Source organism: Centruroides sculpturatus, unplaced genomic scaffold (genome assembly GCF_000671375.1).
Source record: "Centruroides sculpturatus isolate CEXI.00-Female unplaced genomic scaffold, Cexi_2.0 scaffold1316, whole genome shotgun sequence".
In the NCBI taxonomy this organism is placed as follows: domain Eukaryota; kingdom Metazoa; phylum Arthropoda; class Arachnida; order Scorpiones; family Buthidae; genus Centruroides; species Centruroides sculpturatus.
This window is the reverse complement of record NW_019385667.1, coordinates 168962-194780: the sequence shown is the minus strand read 5'-3', so window position 1 is coordinate 194780 and position 25819 is coordinate 168962. Positions and strand designations below refer to the sequence as shown.

Sequence of the window (25819 nt, the reverse complement as noted above, 5' to 3'; positions counted from 1 at the left end):
TTGGCATAAATTCATGGAAAGATTTAACAAAGGGGAAGGAAAGGAATGTCTTTGCATAGGAATATGAGACACAAAAACACTTCACTTTTGACTCAGACTTGGAGTAGAAGAGACAGCTATTCGTTTGTTCACATAGCAACTGTTCTTTTAGTTTGATTTTTGAATAATAACGTTTGCTTATATACAGAATACAGATATACAGTTTTAGTTTTTATAATATTTATCAGTATACATATTAAAAGCAAAATGTTCAGTCACCACCATGCAAATAATGTAAATTTAAAAATTAATTTGATCTACAATTTGAAAATTTCAAAGCAACTTTTAAATGGTTTCTAAAAATGTTTTAATTTTCAATTGATTTGATTTTAATTAGTCTTACTTTTATTTTTAATTTTGGTTTCAGTGTAAAGGCCAGAGTTTTAATTATTTTATTTTAAATGTAATTATTATTTTTAGTTTAAATTTTTGATTTAATATTAATTTAGTTTTTATAATTATTTATTGTTATTATTTATTTAATTTTCCTTGCATTTTTTGAACCATTACATTTTTTTTAATTAATAGCAACTTTTTTTTTCTTTTGCAACATAATTATAGAAATTGTGTTGTTTCACACAAAAGATAATCAAATTTAAATTTATTTTTTTTATTAAAAAAGTTAAAATAAACTTTTTTAGTAATTTCATTAATTTTTGTTTTATAAATTTGCTTGCTTTTTAAAAATATTAAGTGAGTTAATATTAATTGAACTGTCAGTCTTCCTAGTATTCATAAAAACAAATGTTGAAATATTTAAAATTTAGCTTAACTTTAAGTTCATATTATTGTAAAGGTAAAAAATAACCACCTATATACAGTAGTGCCTCGTATAATATACTTAATCCATTCCAGGTGCACATATGTTAAGTGAAAACTCCGTTATATGAAACGCATTTTCCCATAGAAATACATGTTAAAACATATAATTTGTTCCACAGCATAAAATAACCGTACTGTACCATAAAAAAATTGAAAATGGAGTAGTCACCAATTATGCCAGGTAGTCAGATGTTGTGAGGAGGAGATGGAGGAACACTTTCTTCACACATTCATACAGATACAGACTTTTTACACATTGCAGCAGGTCTCTTTTTATTGTTTTTTAATTGGAGTCAGATTCAGGAGAGGATACCGGAGCTTGCAGGGTCAACTCCTCTTGTTCCATCCTTTATGTTTTGGTAGCTGGCTTCTTGAAAAACATGTCCAAGGTGGTCTGTTTCTCTCTCTTCTTCAACATCTGTCGGAAATGACGGGCAAGAGTGTCATTGATCCTGTTGTCCTCAGCTCTGTTTGGATAAGGAGTGTAGGTAAACTCCTGAACCTCTCCCCATTTGAAAGTTGACAAGGAAGTCCTTGTCAACTTTCACTCCTGATGATGTCTTGCTTTGTTTCAATTGAAATCACCTTTCTGTTTTTTTTAGAAGCCATGATTTGCACAACACTTGAATAAATGTAAATACCCTGCACTGATGTACGTAATAAACAAGGGAGCAAGCCGAATCCCAACCGGAGCTCTGTACTTCAGATATACTAATATATTCTAATAATACTAATATATTATAAAAGTAGCAGATTGTCATTGGCAGCGGCAAAAGAGTGGAAACATCATTCACACTTGTTTGCAGAAAGTCCATTGTTTGCAGCCAGTCCGTTATTCAAGGCACACGTTATATGACGCACCACTGTATTTACTGGTAGTTAAATGTACTACAATAAATAAAATACATCAAACAACTGAATTGTTTAAGCTATTGTAATTGACAAATTGATCACATGTTTATATATGTAAACTTCCCAATAACCTGATGAATTAATAATCAACCAACCAACCAACAACAAAAATAATTTCTGCCCATTTGCTTCAGTTGTTAGTTGGTTGATCATCATAACATAAAAATGACTAAATGTAAAATGTCACAAAAAAAATTTTTGATTTATGATCTGTTTATTTCAGAATATTAGGAAAATGGCTACAATTTACATAATGGATTCTTTATTGTAACAGGAATGCAATAGTAAATCTTGAATCTGAGCCAAGAAATTTTATATTTTTAATTTTGATAAATGAAAAAAATTCTATATAAACAGTAAATTTATTAAATCTTAAAAACTTTGTCATTAAAAGTTTTATAAATAAATGTTTAATAAAATATAAATAACATTATTTTAAAATAAAATAGGAAAATAAAAAGCTTTAATCTCTGATAATGTATATTTTATAAAAATTTAGCTAATTGTTCAGTAATTTACTGTACTAAAGTAATTTGAATTTTTCTTAATTAAAAGAAATAAAATAAAAACAAAATGATTTCAATTTAATGGTGATTAAGAAAATAACATGGATATTTTCTTTAAATTACTACCATTTTTTATATTATGCAAAAACAAAATGTTTATAATATTTTATGAATTCCTAAAAACATATTAGAAAAATTTACTGGAAATAAATTTATGATGTATGTAGAAAAATTATTATAATGTTGAATATAAATTTACAATGTATTCATTACACTAGACAATTTTGCTTACCGGGTAATATGTATAAAGTCTAAGCATAATTTACAAAATTTGGACTTTTATGCTTGTTTCGTGTTGTTTTTATGCTTGTTTTTTGTTATGTTTACAAAAAGATTTTTCATGAATTTAGAATGACTAATTTGAGATCTGAGCAATTTTCTTTATTCTTTCAATTATTCTTATCAGAATACTCAATCTATTAATACTTTTTTAGAACACTATCTTACATTGATGATGATATTGTTCAAATATTCAAATCTATTAATAGAAGCAAAAAATACATAACTGAATATTTTAAATATATAAAAAATTAAAACCAATTATTAATTGAATTTCATGTGTTTTTTCTACATTTATTATAAATTTAGCAACTTACATGATCAGAAAAATTTTCAAATATAGAAAGATCATACAGAACATTTATTTACAGCAACTGTGCAATAATTGTTTTTTCTTCTTTTATGAACATACAACAGTTTCATTTCAAAATCATAAATTATATTATTTACAATTAAGTATTGTTATTGTCGTTTTTTTGCTGCTTTTGCAGATTTTAACTGAGGTTTCTTTCCTCCTGTAAATAAGGTTGTCATCATTTCAGATAATTCCGGCACATCATATTTTGGCATCTGCATTTGTTGCATTTCCTGTAAATAATTTAATTTTTAATCAAAATCCTACATGAAATTTAAAATTGTGTTTAAAATTAATCAATCATAAAAATAACTTTCCAATTTTTATTGACATTATTTACCATAAATGATCTAAAAATTATATAAGGATACACAAACTTATCCAAAACTCTCAGACCAGAAACCATTCTGAAATCTGAAAAATATGAAATGTAAGACACGGCAAAGTCTTGCATTAAACAATACTAACATGATATAATTATATTTTCTGTGCTACCAATAACAAAAAATGCTTCCATTTTTGCTTCACACTAATCTACTAATTATTCAGTTTTCAAAGTGATAATAAATCACAAATATATGTATAAATGTGCAGAAGTAGTTCTGATTTTTTTTTAAATTGGAGCATCAACTGATGTAGCACATAATATCAAGACATGCTGGCCTTCATGCAAGCTTTAGAATGGAGTTAAACTTCATAAAAATTTTTTGGTTTTTAGAACTTTTTGTTTTTTAGAAGTTTGGATAGAAGATTATGTATCTGTATTACTTCAAAACAGAATATAATTTTTAATGCAAAAATTAGATTGTACAGAAAAATAATACAGAATAATAAAATTCATAATGCAAAAACAGACAAAAATAAATCTATCAATTCCATAAAAGAAACATCAGAAATTTTAGAATGTCATTTCAATTTTACCAAAATCTCAGATGATAAATTTTTTGATAAAGTTTTCATTTATTTAATAATATATATATATATACTTATAAAATTGACAGAACTTATACACAAGATGGTCTGAAACCAAGAAAAAATGATAACTGCAAATAACAACATGTAGCTGTTTCAAATTTGTTTAAAACATTGTATATAAATTAAAATACTTTAATGAATCAAAATGTTTTTATTTTTGTATCTTATTTATTTATTTATTCCAAAATCTTAGAATTATGAATTATAGTCTACATATAACACATATATAACATTCTCATCACATCTCAATTACCATATTATGACAGAATATTAGATACTGATGAAGAGGCTGTAGAAAATCTTATCTAGACATAAATTTCATTCATATAATTTTATATTATTTTTTCTAATCTACATATAATTACTAGAAATATGTAATAATCATATTTTATATGTCAAGTATAAAATATTGTCTTTCCCTCTCACATATTTAATTATTTTTTCATTATAAATTAATATTTGTTAAAAAAAACTAAAAATGTTTCTTGAATCCTAGTAAAATTTTAATAAATACTTACAATTAAAATTTAAGTAATATGTAATGATTTTTGAGCCAGTTAATAAAGTATAATAAATGTGAATTATAAAAAAAAATCCAGAAATGAGTTGCTTAACTTTCCTAGCAACATTTAAAACTGTGTGTGGTGCCATCTATTATGATATTTTATTATTAAAAACTTTTTTATATTTTAATTCTTATAAAATAGCAAAAAACTTAATTTTGACAACAGAAATAGGTTTTATAAAAAATTGTAAATGCTAATAATATGGGAAATCATCATTAAGTCCAACCTTACTCAAGATATGACACATGACCCTATTTATCTCCCCACCTCCTCGACCTTTAACCATCAAAATTTAATAGCATCAATCCCCCTAATACACAAACCTCCCTGCAAAATTTCAGAAACTTGCAACAAAAAGCATAGGAGTTGTTAAGCTTCAAATAGGGTAAACACATCCATACATACAAAAAACCCCAAAATTTTTTTTTGCATTTCTTGACATTCAAGGTACAGAGTCCAAAAATGTAATCTTGGAGGGACATTTTTTGCCTGATCACCATATTCTCCCTCTGTTATATATGTAACAGAGCCAGGAAAGTAAAATTAATTAGGCATAGTTATGATTTATTTTTCTACTGTAATATTCATTTAATAATTCAAACAAAAATTCATAATTTTCAATATTTTTAACTAGGTATTTTTAAAGTTCTGTATAACTTATGTAAGGAAATTTCCATACAAAAATGAATTACTACTACAAATGCAAGTTCAGAATAACATAATTGACAAGATGGCTCATCTCTAAAATTGCACTGCTGTCAATGGCTGCACACCTTAGAGGTATGAAGAAATACATGTCAGGAGTTGCAATTTGGCACAGAGTATTTGATGCTCAAATCATGCGCACATAAATAAACCAGACTTATAGGTAGTCAGGGGACGAAAAACTGGGCCAAAAGAAAATATGAAATGTGAGACTGTTTCTACAAACAGGTGCAATTGCGAGATTTGTGCATGTGTTGCTCGCACTCTCCGAGACATAGTCTCGTTACAAAAATAGCTTTGCCGTTTTACTTGTTTTATTACTTATACATCTTATATTGAAGATTTTTGTACAGATACCACAGCTGTAACTCAAACTCTTTCACAAAAGCTTAGTATGTATTTCTAATATGGATATTCACAATAAGGAACTTTTCTTACTTTTAGAAGTGCTGAAATATACAAAATTTGTGAATTGTGAACAAGCAAATGAACCAGATCTTTGACTTAGCAGAACAGAAAACAGTGAATTTATCTTCACTACTATCTAATATAGCAATAAGGATGGTTTATCACTGATCTAAACTATCTAAACACTGATAATTGCTATAATCAGTGTTTGGATAGTCAAAAATTATTAAGAAAAATTATATTAAATATTTCTGTAAGATACAAAATATTTAGTTGTAAGATCCAAAGATTTTAAATTTGATGTTTGCTACTTAGAAGTATGAAAGGAAACAAACCTAAAGCTTTTCAATATTTCCAACCACAAACATTGCAATTCTTATTTAGATGAAATATGAACTTTGTGTTTGCCTCATGGTGTTTGGTATTGATCAACATTGTTATCTTTTAGGCAAATATTCTGCATCATTTCTATAAGTTAAAAATATGACTAGTCCCTCTTCTATCAGATTTCAACACTTAATGAATGTTGCTTCAAGGCAGTTCTCTGTCAAACTGTTAACTTTTGTCATAAAACCTATACTGTACTAATGAAAACAAAATCAAGAAAGGGGGACACTTTTAAGAAAGCTGTAAAAACCAGTTTAGAAATCTTTAATGATAAACATTATGCATAAATCATGCACACATAATGAAATCTCTAATGATAAACATATTAAAATAGTTCTGGGTACCATATTATATATCATCATGTAAATTACTAGATTTTAAACTTATAGCTCATATTTAAGTATAAGTCTAATGATTATTACAGCTATAACTTTATGGCTTTTCTCTTTATTTCTCAAATTTAATGACATTACAATTTATAAAAATTAAAATTCAATATTATTCATTATAATAGTAATATTAAGATTAGAAATTACACATTTAAACAATGTCATACTGTACAAAAGTGTTAAAAATGTATTTATATCAAGGTTAAAGTTGGTAATTTTTATCAACTCTACAGCCCTGTCCTACATTTCAGTTTATATTTTTCTCCATTCTTTAAAATTCATAAAGAAGTAGAATTCTTGTGACACCTGTTTTGATATAAAGGATACTATTTTAAATAGAATATAAAACTCAAAAAATAAGTACTTGAAAGATTACTTGAAAGATATTTTCATCTCAAAAAATATTTTCTCTCTATATCCATTTGACTCAATCTTTCCAACACTTGTTTTATGAGTTTTATATTCAAATTTTTGGCATCAATTCACATATATCTTGAGAAAGTTTTTTGTATTATTAAATGATAAAAAAAAAGATAAATAATAATGTATCTAAGTGAAAAATGAAGAAACAAACTAATGTTTTATTAAACTTGAAAGTTATTTTAGTAAAAGTTATATTCTGTGCTTTAACATATATAGCTGTACGATGTAACTTTTTTTTAATAACTAAATAACAATTATTATTAGAATACTTTTAAAAATTGAAGTTTAGAATGGACAGTTAGTTTTTTAAATTAAGACAAAGCAGTATAAAAACAGCAATTCAATTTCAAAATTTTGACAAAATTACTATCAAAAACGGATGAAATAGCACTTTATTCATATCAAAAAATAAATTAACTATTTAATAAAATAAAACAAAAAGTATTATATATATTAAAAAACATTTTCAATTATTTTGGCAATCTGCAGTTTATGAATACATCAAATGGCTGAAATTAAAATTTAAAGTAAACAATAACAACTGTAGAATATTTGATATTAGAACAAGCCCAAATATGTAAACATTTTCAATTTTACAGTGATATTACAGAATAAAAAAAAATCCAGCAGCATGTTGCTTAATTAACTTTTCCAGCAACATTTGGTGGCATCATCTGTCATGATAATTTGTTTAGAAAAATTATATTTTTAACTATTATAAAATGGCAAAAAGCTTAATTTTGAAGGTAAGGATGCATTTTGTAAAAATTTGTAAATAGTAATAATGAGTTAAATAATTATATCGTCGTTAAGTCCAACTCTACTAGATACCAGTATATACACAACCCCCATTATCTCCCCACCCCGTCGACCTTTAACTACCAAAATTTAATAGCATCAATTTCCTAATAAACAAACCTCCCTGCAAAATTTCAGAAATTTTCGACAAAATGCGCAGGAGTTATTAAGCTTCAAACAGGGTGAATAAAACTGACCCGCACACGCGCACAAATTACCCCAATTTTTTTTTTCATTTTCGACGTTTATGGTGTCCTGAACCCAAAAATGTAAAAATCTTTTGAGGGGGGTCATTTTTTGACCGACCGAATGTTATACACAACAGCCGAGAAAATAAAAAGGAATACCTGGGAATTGCAACTGATTACTTGCCATTTCTGTGAGCGAATCACACTTTAATTATTGCAACTGATTACTTTCCACTCTATGAGCGAATTCATTTAAATTATTGCAAATTAAACTTCAGTATTATCATCTTTTAATAAATAACTTTTCTGCTCGTGTACACTTAGGCCTACTTTAATATATAAAGAAATTTAAAAGCATTTGGGTGCAGATAAAGCTTTAAAATTTCTTTAAAAATCTTCAGAATCGTTCTGAATATTTTTAAAAATGTTCAGAACAATTTTTAAAATTTTAGAACAATTCTGAAGATTTAAAAAAGTTTTTAAAAACACAGCAATTAACGTACAGTACTCATTCATAATAAGGATTGCTAAAAGAGAAATAAATATGAATCGGATATTCAAAGTCTCGAATATTTTTACTACATTGGCTTCGACGTCACGCGGAAACGCAAGAATGTGGGCAACAATACTTTTCACTTTCTTTGTTGCGAAAGTGGGCGATTTTCGAATGTGAAAGACATTTTGGAGCTTTTTGGAGTTATTTCTAGAGGTTATTTGCGTTTTATATAAAGGTGAGTAATATTTTGACAGCCTACACAATACACTGTACAAATATCTTTATAAGAATAGAATTACCGATCTCGAAATTTGTTATTAGGCAATCATAAGATACTTAAATTTAATTAATTAAGAGCAAAGAACTAGAATAAGAAATTAATTTTGAGATAAATTTCGATATGTAACTGATTTTGAATAGAATATTGTATATTTTATCACGATGTAAACATTGATGAGGTTGATTAATAATAATAAACATAAATCTTTACGAAAAATATACGTTTGATTAATTTGATTTTATATTGCGTGATAGCACGTGTTTATGTAGACCCATCATCAGTGAAGCTACCCTCGGTGGAACCGATCATCGACGATGAGAGATGGCGAATGACCATAAGACACAAATAACTGACGAGTTGTGTTTTTCAGATTTCGATATGGAGAGATTTGTGGAAGATGCGCAGATAAGTGCAGATGTGGATAGAAATCTGAATGACGAGGATGATTTCTTCAGTTTTGACTTGGAAAATTACCAAGAAACTAATTATTGGGAAATTGTTCTCGATCTTGCCGAGGATTGTTTCAGCTGTGGTGATTCTAATTCGCAACATGATGATGTTTGCTTTTGTTGCGATGAATGCGAGAATCCTCAGGTATCGTGTGATCGGAAAGTTAAGCTGGAAGCTGTTGGCGATTGTCTCGACAGGTAAGATTCTTATATTTATTTAATACGTATCTAATAGGTAACATGTAATATTTTAATCTCATTTTCTGTATTGTTTATATAAAGCTAGAGTCGTGCGAGGAGCAATTTGATCCCGATAATGATGATCGGGATGATTTCTTTGATTGTGACTTGGAAAGTTACCAAGAAACAAACTATTCGGATATTGTTCTCGATCTTTCCGAGGATTGTTTCGGCTACTCTGATTCTCATTGGCGACAAGTCGATAAAAACGAATGTGAGAATCATCATCAGAAAGTCGAGCTGGAAGCTGTTAGCCATTGTCTCGACAGGTAAGAATTTTATGTTTATTTAATACGTATTTTTATATGATTTTCTGCGTTCTTTCTATATTATAGAAATGAAATACTTTTAATAATATATTACAGAAAAACAAAGATTATTATTTATTATTGAAATTAATATTTTAATAGTTTTCGATTAATTTGAATTTTTCATTTTGATACAACAGGGTAGCCGAGGATATGACATCCGATGTGCATGCCAGTCAATCAAAGGAACATGTACCAAAGAGAGAAAAATTCTCTAAATTGAAGAAACTTTTCAGATTCTTCTTTTGGTATGTATCTATAACTTATTTATTATAATATATCTTTACCAATTATTCTGATTTTAATTAATTGTTGCAATTCCACGACAAAACTCCGTCCCTGTGGAGAAGTTCATATTTGCAGACCAGTTCTGCTGTATATAATGTACATAGTTCATCTGTAAATATCATCATCATCATCATTTTCATCTGTACATATTCATTGTCATCTGTTTGTGTTTGTTGTTTATCATTTTCATTCGTTTATTTATTTATTCATACGTATGATTCTTTTCATGATTATTTCAAAATTTATAAAATTCTGCATTAAAGAACATTAAATAAATATGAAAGTATATTTATCCAAAATTTGTTATATTTCTTAATTGTTCAAAATTGTTTAACAAAATTCTCATTTTAAAATGTAATAATATTCAAATCTTAAAATTATTTCAAAGACTTCACTTTTTTAATGAAATTATGTAATAGATCATTTTTCAGTTATTACTGTTATTCATATACAGACTACATATTTAACTGTCACATATCTACAGTATATTATGTACTTTTTTGATAATTTAACATTATTTTAAAAATTAAATGTTTCAAAATTTGGCATAGTTAAATTTTAATTCTTCTTTATATATTTGTATTTCATTAACTAGAAGTTATAAATACATACTGTATTTCTCTTTCTAATTTATGATTTAAGAAAGAAATTATTATTATAATAAATGGCAAATTTTAAAATAAAAGAAAATTAAGTATTTGGCATACAATTAGATTAAATTACTAGAAATTGAACTATTCATAAAATTATTCCATTCTTTGACAATGCATGAAATAGCAATTAAAATATTTGCAATTGCAACTTGATCTGGGCTTTAAAAACCTCAATTTTTTTTTTCATTTCTCAATATTTCATTTGGTCCTGAGACTAAAAATATAAAAATCTTGCAGGGGTTCATTTTTTGACCAATTACCATACTTTCCTTTTGTTATATATAACAGCCAGGAAAGTAAAAATCAACATATTCTATCGTAAATTTAAAAAATTAAATATAATCAAAACAGAACAGTAACTTTTATATTAATCACACAGCTCAAAAAATATTAAGTTTTATTCAATCTATCTAAAACCACCATGGGCAAATGCGGCTCTTTTTGAGTTACATGCGGCTCTTGCTGAAAATGTTAATTTCTGCTTATTATTATTATTTTTACAATTTTATTTCCACAATTTTGTGAAAATATGTTTATTAAAAAAATTCAATATTTATTTTATATAATATTTATACTATATAATAAAATCGCAGTACAGAACTGCAGTACAGAATAAAAAAGTACATGACTGTGGTTCTCATGCATTTTGCAAAACCTACATTTCAGCTCCCACTGAACTCTTGCTTGCCCACCCCTGATCTAAAAGATGCTTAAAATGCATAATGACAAAAGTATATCAGGTTATTACCTTATATAACTATAAGGTAATAACCTGATATACTTTTGTATCTAGTTATATAACTATATAGCTAGATACATTGAATGAGAAACATATCAAGTAAATATATTTTTAATTTTTACCAAATTAATTGAATAAATAACTGAATGTAATAAGTAATAATTCAAGGTAAACAATTTTTATTATATCAGGAAAGTAAACTTTTATAAAATTTTGAATTAAAAAATTGAAATTTCTTATAAATTGCTTATTTAAATAAATTTATTTGATGAAAAAAAGCATTGCCAATGTATACTAAAAGAACAAAAAAGTCTAAAGTCCATTAAAAGACTATTGATGACAACTCCATATATAAACATAATAGATTCCCTAAAAAGTAAAATACAAAAAGCAATGGCAATAATTATTGAATAGATTTAAAATGTGAACTGAAACTAATCAAATGTGTATAAAATCTATTATATTATATAAATGGATGTGTTTGTGCCTATATTTCACTCTGCAGCCATAACTACACATCACACATGAATGGTGTTTGAGTGTGGTAGTAGTCCCAAGTCTCCCATTGTGCACTATGGTGGTTGCGTCTCGATAGCTATAAGGGTGTGAGAGATATGGGGTTTGAAAGTGGTTGACTTCGAAAATGTGTGACACTTCAATGAGAATGTTCCAGTTTTTTCTAGAAAGTTCCATAACCTAGAGGTGAAATTTGGTACACAGTTAGGGTACATCATGAAAATGCACACTAAGAAGGAATTTTTCAAAATTCCCCCATGGGGGAGAGGGAGAGCATTAAGGCTTAAACTGAAGAACGGCTTCTACTGTACTAGTTCAGATTTTTTGTTGATTTTTTGTTTTTAACTGCGTTTTGTCTTCATTGAGTTCTTAGGGGTATTAAATTGATAACATTTTAGACACTGTTATAAATATTTTTTATATATTTCGATTTTTTTAACCAAATGTTCGAACCGTTTTAAATTCAAATTTCTTTTTGCATATTGGTTTGATTATAGAACAATTGTAAACGTTCCAGAAAATTGATCAAATTGAAAATAGTTCATTTGATTCTCAGCAATTCTCATCATTCTCAGCGATAGGTGTTAAATAACAATTACTATGGTTGTTGAAATATTGAATGTAAATAGAGTTTGCTTGTAAAATCCACACGAGCAAAGCAGCGGGTAACAGCTAGTTTTATATATAAAGTTATAAAGTTGTAACTGCTCAAAGATTGCCTCTTTGTAATTTGCATATAAGATTATAATTATCAAATCTATTGCTGTATTATTAATCCAAATTCATAATCAACTTTACAGTAAGAAATTAATAACGAAGTAACAATTCAAAATGAGTACAATAAAATCTATTTTTAATATATGAATAATTGTAATTAGAGTAAACAGCAATCATAAATCTTGATTTGAATAAAGTTAATCTATTTAGTGAACTGCTGGATTTTATCAGATAATGTTTAAACTAATTAGAAATTAACAATAAGTTAATCTAACACTAAAAACTTTATTATAATAATACCTTTAAAAAACTTTTTATAAAGTAAAGAATAACAGCAAAATTAATGCTTGGTCAAAATTTAAATCATATGTTGCAACTTGTAATAACTTAGTTTATTCAATTATTATTTAATTAGTTGTTATTGAGTCATGAAAATGAATTGCTATTAATCACTAAGTTATTAAGAGTTGGTGACATTGTTTATCTCTACTGTCAAATTAGTTTGTAATTAATTTTAATCATCCTAAAAATAGATGGTAAAAATCTGGTAGTTTCAATTGAGTTTGGTTTTATGATATAAAAAATCATTTATTAAATTTATATTCTAATATAAAATGTATAAAAATAATTTACTTATATTCTATTAAATATATGAAATACTTTTTCATAAATGTGGATATTTTAGGAAAAATACTACCAGTATTACTTATAAAAATAAACAAGTTTTTGTTTCATACAAATTGCATAATTCTCTAAAAGATGTTATGAAAAAACCATATTTTAAAATATAAAAGACATGTACACATTAAAACATATACCAGTATGATGTGCTTCATGGATCTTGGCTGAACTATTGTGATACACGGTAGCACAGGTTAGGCAGAGGCTCACGTTCAAGAAATAGACCACAGTATCCTTTGGCTACAGGTGGCAAAAACAGCACTGGCCCAAGCATGGCTACTGCAATGCTCTCAACAGATGTGAGGAACCAACCTAGCCTTGGTGTTTCTGTGGCAATTCATTCACAGACCACAAAGGCTGGAAAACCATGCTAATGAATGAAATGGACAATGGAAATGAACAAGTTTATCATTTTTACTTACTACATCATCACAAGATTCGAAACAAACATGACAGCATACAGACAGCAACTACACCATAGATTCACACAATATCCTCACCTCACTGTCTCAGAACAAAGGGTTTTGATCAAAAAAGAATAATTACACACAACAACCTTATCCGACAAACAACATTTGAACTTATCAAACAACAGGTGACTGATCAAATTCATCAACAGACAGAAATATTTATTAATAATGAAGATCACGTAACCTGTCAGGATAATCCAGTAACAAGCACTGATAATAGCACACACACAACAACTAACACTAATAATACTACAGAACTACAGACACTTCCCCATCCACCACTGATAACATAGACATAGATTTAGTTAATATAATCTCACTTTTATTTCAGGAAACACTCATAGGACACTATTGTGGTCTTTGTGTGGGAACTGTACCTGTATATATATATATATATATACAGGTACAGTTTCCACACAAAGACCACAAATATCAAAAATCAACATGTCAAAGGTAGTAGAAAAACACTAAATTATGTAAACACTCACTTACTACCACACTACATTTATTCAATTTCTACACTCTCAGACATTCATACATTAGTTTATGCTGGGGCAGTCACAGTAGTGACACACCATGGACTGAAAATACAATCACAGATAGATATACACAAAACGCAATTCTATCACAAGCCTGCCTTGCAGAGAAGAATAGAAACACAAATAAATGACATTAGACAGCAATATACTAAAAATAACATAACACCCAAATTAAAGAAACAACTCAAAAACATTTTCAAGAAAATCAAAACACACTCATTACAGAATACATTGATATACTAAAACAAAAACTCATAGCCAATGTATGTAGACTCAAATAACACAAACCATGCTCACTATGAAAATAACAAAATAAATTATTTACAAACAACAAAAAACTCTTTTACAGACAAATTAGTACCAAAACAAACACTGATACACAGTATAGTGGTACACCAACAGAACAACTCACAACTTATTGGTCTTCATTTTGGTCCAGTGCTGTTACACACAACACTGATGCAGACTGGATCGAGAAGGAGAATAAAAACTTGTACAACATACCAACTATGCCCTGTGCTGAAATAAATGTACACAACATCCGCTACGCTGTTAACAGAACACAGAACTGGAAGCCACCTGGAAGACAACATTCACAATTTCTGGTACAAAAAGTTTACATCACTGCACCAGGAACTAGCTAAACACCTAACACACATCATCCTCAATCCACAAGAACTGCCAGAATTTCTTACTCAAGACATCACCTACATGAAATCTAAACACACAATAATACCACAGACCCCACACAATACAGACCAATTGCATGTCTTCCAACACACTACAAATTATTGACATCCTGTATTGCAAACAAAATACAGTAGTACCTCAGGATATAAATGCTTCAGCATACAAAATTTTCAGGATACAACATGAAATTCAAATATATTTTTGCTCCACAGTACAAACAAAAACTCACCATGTGATGTTACTTTAGTTTGCAGCACCACTGCCATGATCATGTGTTCCTTCTGTTCATTGGTCTCTCAAGGAGACCCTATGGCTTTGGGGAAACAGATTTTGATGATCTTTAGTGTAAAGTAGTACACACACATGGTGTACTACTCTACACTAAAGATCATCAAAATCTGTTACCCCAAAGCTGTAGGGTCTCCTTGTCAGTCCTTGTGTTTGCTTCGTCGGGGAAGGATCTCACTCGATAAAGGAAATCTTGAGGTATTATCAGAAAGTGACTGATTTTATTGAAAAGAAACATCCTGAAAAGATTCACACTGGCCATATTGCTGCTCAGTGTAATGACATTTGCCTAAGTCATTTTAGAAACATTTTAAAAAGTTTATTTTACCAAGCAACCTCTATCCAGTAAAAGTGCTGGTGGAAGTGAAGGAAAGAAAGCAAAAAGAAGTGAATAAAAAATTTTAAAAAATATATAAAACAGAAAAGATTAAAAAATTAGTTTTAAAATTATTTTTAAGTTATTGTTACATTATGTTATATAAGTTAAGTTTTAGTATCATTTCTCTTCTCCCTCTCCTCCACCACCAGTTTATACCTCCACTCTCATCTATCCTCAAAGGTAAAGTGCAAATAAAACTTCATTTTTTTATCAATTATTATTCTATTATGGTTATTTATACATTTACAACTACAAAACACATTTTTCAGTGTTTTTCTTACTAAAGATTTTTTTTTCAATGACTACTTAACTTTAATTTGAGTGTGTTTTTCGTGTTGGAATGGATTATTTGGTTTTACGTGTAATCATACGGGGAAAATTATTCACCTTACAAAATTTTCATGATACGATCTCAGTTTAGGAACGGATTAATTTTGTATCCTGAGGTACTACTGTATACAAACATGTTGAAGAACACAACATTCTTAAGGAACAACAAAACAGTTGCCATACAAATCACAGGGGATGCAAAGAACAGTTACTCATAGATTCAGTCATTCTACGGCAAGAATACAACAACACATACATACACATGGCATATATAAACTAAAGAAAAGTATTAGACAGTGTTCCACACAGTTGGCTGCTACATATTCTACACATGTACAAAATACATCCATCACTCATTGCATTCTTCCAAAACACTATGCTGCTCTGGAGAAGAATACTACATCTAAGGACTCATAACACTTTCATACAAACAAACCAAATATTCATTAGGCAAGGAATTTTTCAAGGAGATTCCTTGAATCCTGTCTGGTTCTGCTTAGACATGAACCCATTATCTAACACAGTGATTCTCAAACTTTTTCGATCCACCGCCCCCTTTGTTCCATAAAGTTATACCCAACGCCCCCTAACCCATTTTCTCTTGTGTGAGAAAAGGATTGGAAATATTCTTAGGAAAACTTTTCTATTAATCTCACATTTTGTGCCCTTACTGTACATTGTTCTCATCATCTGAAAACCATTAAATGCAATGTTTCCTCTTATCAGCCCCAATTTTGTCTTTGGTCACCGTTCAATACCCTGCCTCTAGCGCCGCCCAGATCTATTTATCGCCCAGAAGGGGACGTTATTGCTTACTTTGAGAAACGCTGAGCTAAAATAAAAGTCAGTGTGTTAGAAATATTCAAGTTGTGACCTTCAATAAAAAATAAAAAATATATAAAATGTTGACATTTTATATATAGAATTTTTCTGCTGTCGTCCCTCTATATTTCCTTAACGCCCCCCAGTTCTCTTTGAGCCTTCTACTGCCCCCCTGAAAGCCTCCAGCGCCCACAAGGGGGCGTTATCGCCCACTTTGAGAAACGCTGATCTAACATGTTAATCAACACACAACATGATTACAATATTAGACATGAAAAAAACAACACAGTTTACATTGTCACATCTCATGTACATAGATGATATAAAACTTTATGTATCCACACAAAAACATCAACTCACACATTCGTACACCAAGGACATATAATGGAGTTTGGCCTAGACAAATGTAAAATGCTTCACATAGAAAAAGGAGTCCTGAAGAAAGAAGATTTTGCACTTGAAAATGAGGAAGTTATTGAATCCATCGTAGAGGACAAGATTCTACAAGTATTTAGGATTCCACCAGGCCAAACTGACAGACCATACACAAATAAAGCAAAGATTAATTAAAGAATACCAAAGTACGTTAAACCCTATTCTCTGAACACAGTTAAATGCAAAACCTACAGTTAAAGCAATAAATACATATGTCATCCCAGTACTCACATATTCTTTTGGACTTATACATTGGACTCGCACAGATCTTGAACAACTCCAAAGGAAAACAACAACAACAATAAGCATAAACATCATCATCATACAAATCAGCCATACAAAGATTAAAGATTACCCTGAAGAACTCAGCTTCTACCATACTATTGTAGATGTGGTTTTTTTCTGTTTTTGTAGAAAATCAAACATATTTTCAGACCCATATATAAATTTTCTAATTAGCCTCAGAAGAGGAGGGACCTAATTATTGCACCTGGTGTAAACAGGTAAGATAGACTATATATTGATAACTGTAAAGATTATCTTATGTAACGGTTTATCACACTGAATGAATAATATAACACATTTTAAAAATTCTTTATTCCTCTACTGTACACAATTTAAAATTTTTTTTTAAATGTGTTAGATTGAGCACTCAGTGTGATAAACTCTTACATAAGATAACCTTTGTAAATATAAATCAAGTACTATAATATAGTAGAAGAATTAGAAGTACAAAATAATCTAATAATCTTAATCTTTGCTGTTGTTATTTTTTGCCTGAGCAATGCCAGGCTCAACTGCTAATAATTTAATATTAAACATGTCAAATAATTTATTTTTTCTCATAATTTTTAGACAAAAAATTTCTGAAGATATTATTGTTCAAAAATTGTAGATATAAAATATATTGGTAAAAAGAACATACTTGATTATTATGTCGTTTTCATCATAAACTTAAATTAGTTAATTCATGTAATTATAATATAATTTACATTATACGATTAACTTTTAAATTTGCCTAGTTAAATTGTTCTGATTAGAAAAACCAGTTTATCATTATCTTTTTTAAATAAAAGGATGAAACAAATATATTAAAAATTGCACAGGCAACAGAATTATCCATCCAAAATCAATGCATTACCTGAGCTTGATGCCAATTGAATTCATAATTAGATTAAAATGTTTGATTTATTTGTTCTCACATTCAAATGATAGTGTATACCTATATACAGTGGTACCTCAGGATACAAACGCCCCAGCATACGAAATTTTCAGGATACGACATGAAATTCGAACATATTTTTGCTCCACGATACGAACAAAAATTCACCATACAAAGTTACGTTAGTTTGCAGCGCCATTTTTTATTCACTTCCGTTCATCAGTCTCAGTCCACATGTTTGCTTCATCGTGAAAGGATCTCGCTCGACAAAGGAAATCTTGAGGTATTATCAGAAAGTGACTTATTTTATTGAAAAGAAACATTCCGAAAAGGTTCACACTGGCCATATTGCTGCTCGGTTTAATGACATTTGCCTAAGTCATTTTAGAAACATTTTAAAAAGTAGGCAAAGCCAAACTTCTTTGGATAAACATTTTACCAAGTGACCAGCGAAAGTGCTGGTGGAAGTGAAGGAAAGAAAGTAAAAAAGCAGTGAAAAAAATTTAAAAAAATATATATAAAACAACACTAATTTTTTTTATCTTTTATGTTATGTAAGTTAAGTTTTAGTATCATTTCCCTTTTCCCTGTCTTCCGCCACCAGTTTACACCTCCACCGTCGTCTATCCTCAAAGGTAAAGTGCAAATAAAACTTCATTTTTTTAATCAATTATTATTCTATTATGGTTATTTATACATTTACAACTACAAAATGCATTTTTCAGTGTTTTCCTTACTATAGTTATTTTTTTTTAATGTACTACTTAGCTTTAGTTTGAGTGTCTTTTTCGTATTGGAACAAATTATTTGGTTTTACATGTAATCGTATGGGGAAAAATGATTCACCTTACAACATTTTCATGATATGATCTCAGTTTCAGAACGGATTAATTTCGTATCCTGAGGTACCATTGTACAGTGAAACCTCAGTTTTCAAATGCCTCACTTTTTGAACAATTTGATTTACAAGCAGAATTTCAAATTCATAATTGCACCAGTTAGCATATAACTTGGTTTCCGAATAAGCTACTTGGCAAGAACCAGCCATAGATTACAGAGACAAATGGTCAACTCCCTATACTTCCTATGTTAAAGAAAGTATATAGCCCAACCAATCAATGACAGAACAAAGACAGATGTTAGTGGTGCAGATATCACCTCACTTCATTACATGTCACAATATGAATCATCAATGACGTTGCTATTTACATTAGATTTCAATGTGAATAAGAAAAATATATTACAGTAGAGCATTGATTACCCAACTCAATTGGTGACTGGGGTTAGTCGGATAACTGAAAAATATGAAAAAATACATTATTAGTATAGTAATTAGTATATCGCTATTAACCTACTTCGTGTTGAATTTTCGTTGATGTTAAGCCAAACAAAAATTTTTAAAAAATAATTGTGAAGGTCTGAAACCCTTTTTCTGTTTTAGAACAGTATAAACCTCATGATTTTCTTTGTAAAGGGAACCCGAAGGGGGCCTTCTGCAGTCAATGACCAAGACACTCTCCTCAAATAAAAAAAATGTTAAAATATCAATAAAAGAAATCTCCTCCATTTGTTTAACAGTAATTCTATAGACTATAATATCAACAAGACGGGAATAAGAAATGTTTCTTATCCCCCTCTTTGGTTGCATGTGACACGTGGCTACAGCAATAAATCGCCTTGTTCGTCATCAGACGCAACATTTGATATAAACAATATCTAGATTGTTGACCAGTTTACAGAAATTGTCGTCAGCTGAATGTTAATTTATGGATGAGAGCTGTCAAACCTATAGAAATTTATATTATAAAATCATATCTTCTAGACACCAATATCAATAAATTAAACAAACTTCTCTGTGACAATGGTCCGTACTAGCTAGATCCAGACATTAACATACTAACAGGTGTGCTTATAAATCATTAAGGAATAGATATTAATGAGGATCTGAGCCTCTCCTTTGTCGGAAATATGGGAAATGCAACCCCGCTAACCGCCCTCTGAACTTCAGTTTGGAATTATTGTTATTAATCTTGTTATTTGTAACCTTTTAGTATAGCATTTATTAATTAAATTTATATAAAATCTTAAACATATGTGTTTACTCGTACTCGGCCAACACCTTATCGACTTATCCGCGACCTCCCACTCAATTTTCACCTTCCTAAATTGCCATCCACTGACCCTGTGAGTGGGACTCACCTTCCCGTTGTCAGAAGATGGTTTAAGTTTCATCGCTTAAACCCTGATTCTCACATAATAATAGTCGCTACTGTATAGTTAAAAATTATTTTTAAATTATTTTATTGCTCACAAAACAACCACTCATAATTAGAAAATTAAGCCTCGTTTAAATACTGGCCTCCCTTTCATGGTCAAGCCAGTGTTTTCTGCAGCCGGATGGCCGAGCGGTCAAGGTGGCAGCCCACCGCACTGGGGTCCCGGGTTCAAATCCGAATGGGTCAAAAAATCCCCAGGAATCTTTCAGGGGGGTGGTCCGTTCAGATATGTCAGGCCCGATCCCTCACCATCCAGCAGCCCCATTGTGGGCCTGACTGGGCTTGCAAAAAGAGGCCCTCTTAGTGCCCACAGGGCAGAAAGAGTTAAAAGAAAAAAAAAGAGCCAGTGTTGCCAGCTAAAATACAAAAATTTAACAAAAATATTATTAAAGTAGCCAAGATATTGTAGCACCACATCACTAGCAGGCATTTGAATTTGCCGACTAGAACGCAGTCAGTTAACCGATGTGACGGTTGATCGAGGGGTGGATAATCGATGCTCTACTGTATTTCCATTTTTTGGTACATGCCTCAGTTGAATCTAAATCAAATTAACTAATAAAAACCACATTAATTGACATTCACATAATACAAATGGCATCCAAGAATTTATGTTTAAATATGCTTAAGTTAAATTAAATAACAAAAATTTATTAATATATTATTATAATATATATATTATAATAATATATTATAATATGTATATTATAATAATATATTAATAGATTTTTGTTATATAATTATATACAGGGTATCTCAGTTAAATGTTTCAGAACTTCTAAGAGGGGTAGGGTGAATCCCAATGACTTGGAATCATATAGCAATGCAGGGTCAGAAATGCTTTCCTGAGGCAGTGATGTACACAGAAACAGCTAACCTCTGGTGCAGGCTTACAAAGAAATTATGGCTGGGAATATGCCTCATCAGATATCGTTCTGCATACAAGCGCTGTGCTGCTGGCCCACTACAATCTGCAGCCCCATATACCAAATGCATATTGGCTAACTCTGCTTCCTTGTGCGAAATGACAATTCCCTGCAACAATGCTCGGAACTTTTGCACAATGCCAACTACCGCTTCAGGAAAACATATCCAACCCTGCATTGCTATATGATTCCAAGTCGTCGTGATGCACCCTACCCCTCTTAGAAGTTCTGAAACGTATAACTGAGACACCCTATACATAATTATAATTAATATATATATATATATATATTAATCAATTTCAATTCAATAATATATAAAAAAGTAAAAAAGGGCTTTGTTTTCGGGGTCATGAATGGATTAATCCATTTTATATTCTTTCTTATGGGAAAATTTGTTTCAGTTTGAGAACAACTTTTAGGAACGAATTATGTTCAAAAACTGAAGTTTGACTATATTACATATACCTTTATTTTGGACTCAGCCATTCAAATTATAAAGAATTAGACAATTTGTCTTCAGAACAGTGTTTCAATCATCAGTTTTTATTTCAATTTCTAGAACTACTTTAAAAAAATTTCAAGTTTAAAATTAAGAAAACAAAATCAGGTTAAATTATAAGGTTCTATTTAATATTAATTATTCATTATAAACATATCTGTAGTTACCCTTTGAGTTTCTGGATCAGCTGCATTCATCATCTTCGGTAAAATCATAATTAGAAGAAGTGGCAAAACCATCATCAATACCTACATTAAAACAAATTTTTAAATTAGTGTACATTTTTACTAAATTTTTATTTTTGAGTAAAATAACATTTTAAATCTAAGCACTGAGAAATGTTAAATACATTCTTTGAAAATAATTTAGAAGTAAAATAAATAATCTTATAATTTAGGTTAATAATTAAGAACAACAATTATATTTCCACTCTTTTAAATATAATTTCTGCAAAATGTCTAGTAATTTTGAATAACAAAACTATTTTTTAATTATTAAATTATTTTGAATTTGAAAATATATAAAAATGGTTTATTTTTATATATTTTCAAATTCAAAATAATTTAACTCAAAAATTAAAAAAAATCTTTTATCTAATCATCATCAATGGCTGCATTCAACATACTCAATAGTTTTAATTGAGCAGAAGCATAATAGTAGTAACTGCTAAGCTAGCAATGACTCTGCTGAAAAATGAATTATGAATTGATGTGAGTGGCTTACAAAGTAGGTTACAGTAGATTACACTCATTTCCAAAAACTTGAAAACATTCTATGAAGCAAATTAAATTCATTCTTAAATTTAAATTTTGCATAAACAGTGATACCTTGTACTTTGAATGAATAGAGAGATTGCGGCTGATGTTTTCATTGCAAAAACATGAACATCGAACATTCAGCACCACCTTCCTATAAGCCTAGAAGTTTGACAATGGCATTTGGAATGTCGAGCATGATTCCACTGACATTCCAAACACCATTGTCAAACTTCAAGGCTTACAGGAAGGTAATGCTGAACATTTGACTTTCATGTTTTTGTGATGTAAACATTGCCGCAACCTCTCTACTAACTTTGAAGGTTGACTAAATGAAAATATATGCTTGCAGCATAAACACCATCTATTGTGTCCAACTTGTCTCACTCTTAGTGTGAAAGCATTTCTTGTATTATGCTCATATGTTTACAGTGTTTTTTTTTTGCTTTATTTTTTGTATGTTTGATATATATATTGCTACCTACCTATTAATCATGTTATTCAAGAAAAGTATGGAAGCAACAAAGTCCAAGAGGAAGGTTGCAGTATTGACGTTTGCAGTGAAAAAGAAACTTATCATAAAGCATGACAGTAGTATACATGTGGTGGATCTGGTAGCTATGTTCAAAATGCTGAAGTTGATAATGTTCATCATTCTTAAGAACAAAGATGCAATAAAAGCAGCAAATCTGGCTAAAGGTGTGACAACATTGACCTCCAGGAGATCACATGCTATTGAGGCAATGGAAAAACTCTTCCTAGTTTGGATAAATGAGAAACAATTGACTGGTGATAACATTTCTAAGGGGATTATTTGTGAGAAAGCCAAACAGCTGCACAAACATCTTAAGAATGGAACATCACATTTTCATTTTATTATACAGTACTTATGTATTTTATTTATTGTTTTCACTTTAATTTATTATATAGCATTTAATTGTGCTATTTTTACCTTAAAATATGTATATTTGTTGTTTAAGTTTATCAAAATGGATATTGTTTAGGGTTTGGGAATGGATAATTCACTTTCCATTATTTCTAATAGGAAAAATTGATTTGAAGCTCAATAATTCAGAGTTCAAATGGCCTCCTGGAATGAATTAACTTCAAAGTACAAAGAACTCTATCTCTCTCTTTAGTTGTTGATAGCTTTGTATGGTTGAATTAATACCATAATGCATATGCTTTTATTTGTAAATATTTATTTCACTTGTACGAGTATAGCCATCTTTGATCAGTTATAGCTACCAAAAGATGGCATAAAAGAAATCTACTACTAAATGCAGTCAAAACACTCAATGAGTTCTGAAGTACAGTGGAACCTCGGTATACGACCTTAATCTGTTCCTAATGTTTGGACTTATACCGAATAGGACATATACCAAACCAACCTTTCCCATAAGAAGTAATGTAAAAATGATTAATCCGTTCTCATGAAAAAAATGGCTGGCTTTAAACACCTCTGGACTTTTTCCTGGCTAGTTCCTGCTTGATTTTTTATGAGATCAGCATATATCTTTTTAGCTTTCTTGCAAATAATTGCTTCCAATACAATGTCGCAAGCACACTGTTTTTCAGTTATTCAAAGCAAAAGCAATTTCTCAACATGATCTAATGTCTTCGATCTCTGTTTAGAAATTGATTTAACTCCTTTCGCAACATTAACAGATTAAATATCTTTCATGATTGTCAATATCGTCGTTCTCGGAATACAGTATGCAACAGTTAAATCTCGAACACGCGTACCACCTTCATATTCCTCAACAATCTCTTTTTTCAGTTCCATTGTGATTCTAGTCATTTTTTTAGTTTTCTGTTGCATTTCACTTGTCTTTTTGCAATTCATGATTAATAAAAATACGAGGCGTGTCCAGAAAGTAAGTACCGTTTTGGAAAAACTCACATAAAAAATCTTTTTTCAAAACAGAATTTATTTTTACATGAAAGAGCATGTTGGAAACTATTTTTCTACATAGTTACCACCATTGTTCAGACATTTGTCATATCGGAAAACCAACTTGTCTATACCCTCTTCAAAGAAAGATGCTGCCAGTGAAGACAGCCACTGCTGAACATTGGTTGTTGCGTGTTCATCGCTGGTAAAGTGCCTCCCTCCAAAATCACGCTTCAAGTTCAAGAGCAAATGGTAGTCTGCAGGTGCGAGGTCAGGGCTGTACGGCGGGTGATCAAACTGCTCCCAACCGAATTGTTGAATAAGGTTTTGAGTGACACCAGCAGTATGGGGACGTGCGTTGTCATGAATGCCTTTACTGAGATTTCCACGTCTTTTGTTTTGAATTGCATGGCAAAGTTTTCGCAATGTTTCACAGTATCGTTCTGCATTGATGGTTTCACCTCTGGGAAGGAACTCAACAAGCAGAACACCCTATCTGTCCCAGAACACAGTGCACATGATTTTTCATGCTGACAACGTTTTGAATTTGTGTCTTGTGGGGGACCATGAGTGCCTCCACTCCATCGACTGTTGTTTTGATTCTGGAGTAACATGACAAACCCAAGTTTCATCACCGGTAACAATTTTGTTTAGGAAATCTTTACCCTCTTCACTGTATCGGGTAAGAAATGTCAAAGCACTTCCAAGTCGCTTCGTTTTGTGGACATCCATAAGCATTTTGGGAACCCAACGGGAACACAATTTGCGATAATTTAAGCGATTTGTGACAATCTCATGCAAAACAATTTTTGAAATTTGTGGAAACTCATCACAAAGCAATCTTATTGTGAACCATCTGTTTTCAAGAATTTTCTCATTCACTTTTGCAACCAAACCATCATTGACAACAGAAGGCCAGCCACTCCATGCTTCGTCATAAACATTGGTATGTCCAGCATTGAATTGTTGAACCCACTTTCTTACCATTCCATCACTCATTACATTTTCACCATAAATCTCTACAAGTTGACGATGAATTTCAATAGGCTTAACATTCTTTGCGTTCAAAAACAGTATTACAGAATGCACTTCACAGTCGGCGGGATTGGCAATCGTCTTAAACATTTTGAACGCTCACTAACACGTGGAAAAACAACACAATCCAGCTCTAATGG

General features: G+C 30.0%; 2 protein-coding genes across 2 annotated transcripts in view; one reads left to right on the top strand and one right to left on the bottom strand.

Moving 5' to 3' along the window:
• Nucleotides 1-2882: 2882 nt before the first annotated feature.
• The window catches only part of LOC111641035 (ER membrane protein complex subunit 7-like), a 33920-nt gene continuing 10983 nt past the window's right edge, over nucleotides 2883-25819 (bottom strand). Inside the window, exons 3-4 of the mRNA XM_023387137.1 lie at nucleotides 22163-22243; nucleotides 2883-3206 (exon numbers count right to left, since the gene is read on the bottom strand). Coding sequence (XP_023242905.1) covers nucleotides 3081-3206; nucleotides 22163-22243 — 207 coding nt within the window. The 3' untranslated portion in view covers nucleotides 2883-3080. The remainder of the gene's footprint in view (nucleotides 3207-22162; nucleotides 22244-25819) is intronic.
• On the top strand, nucleotides 8326-9874 carry LOC111641036. Its single transcript, XM_023387138.1, has 2 exons — nucleotides 8326-9235; nucleotides 9320-9874. The coding sequence occupies exons 1-2, from the start codon at nucleotides 8910-8912 to the stop codon at nucleotides 9321-9323; spliced, it is 330 nt and encodes a 109-aa protein (XP_023242906.1). The 5' UTR covers nucleotides 8326-8909; the 3' UTR covers nucleotides 9324-9874.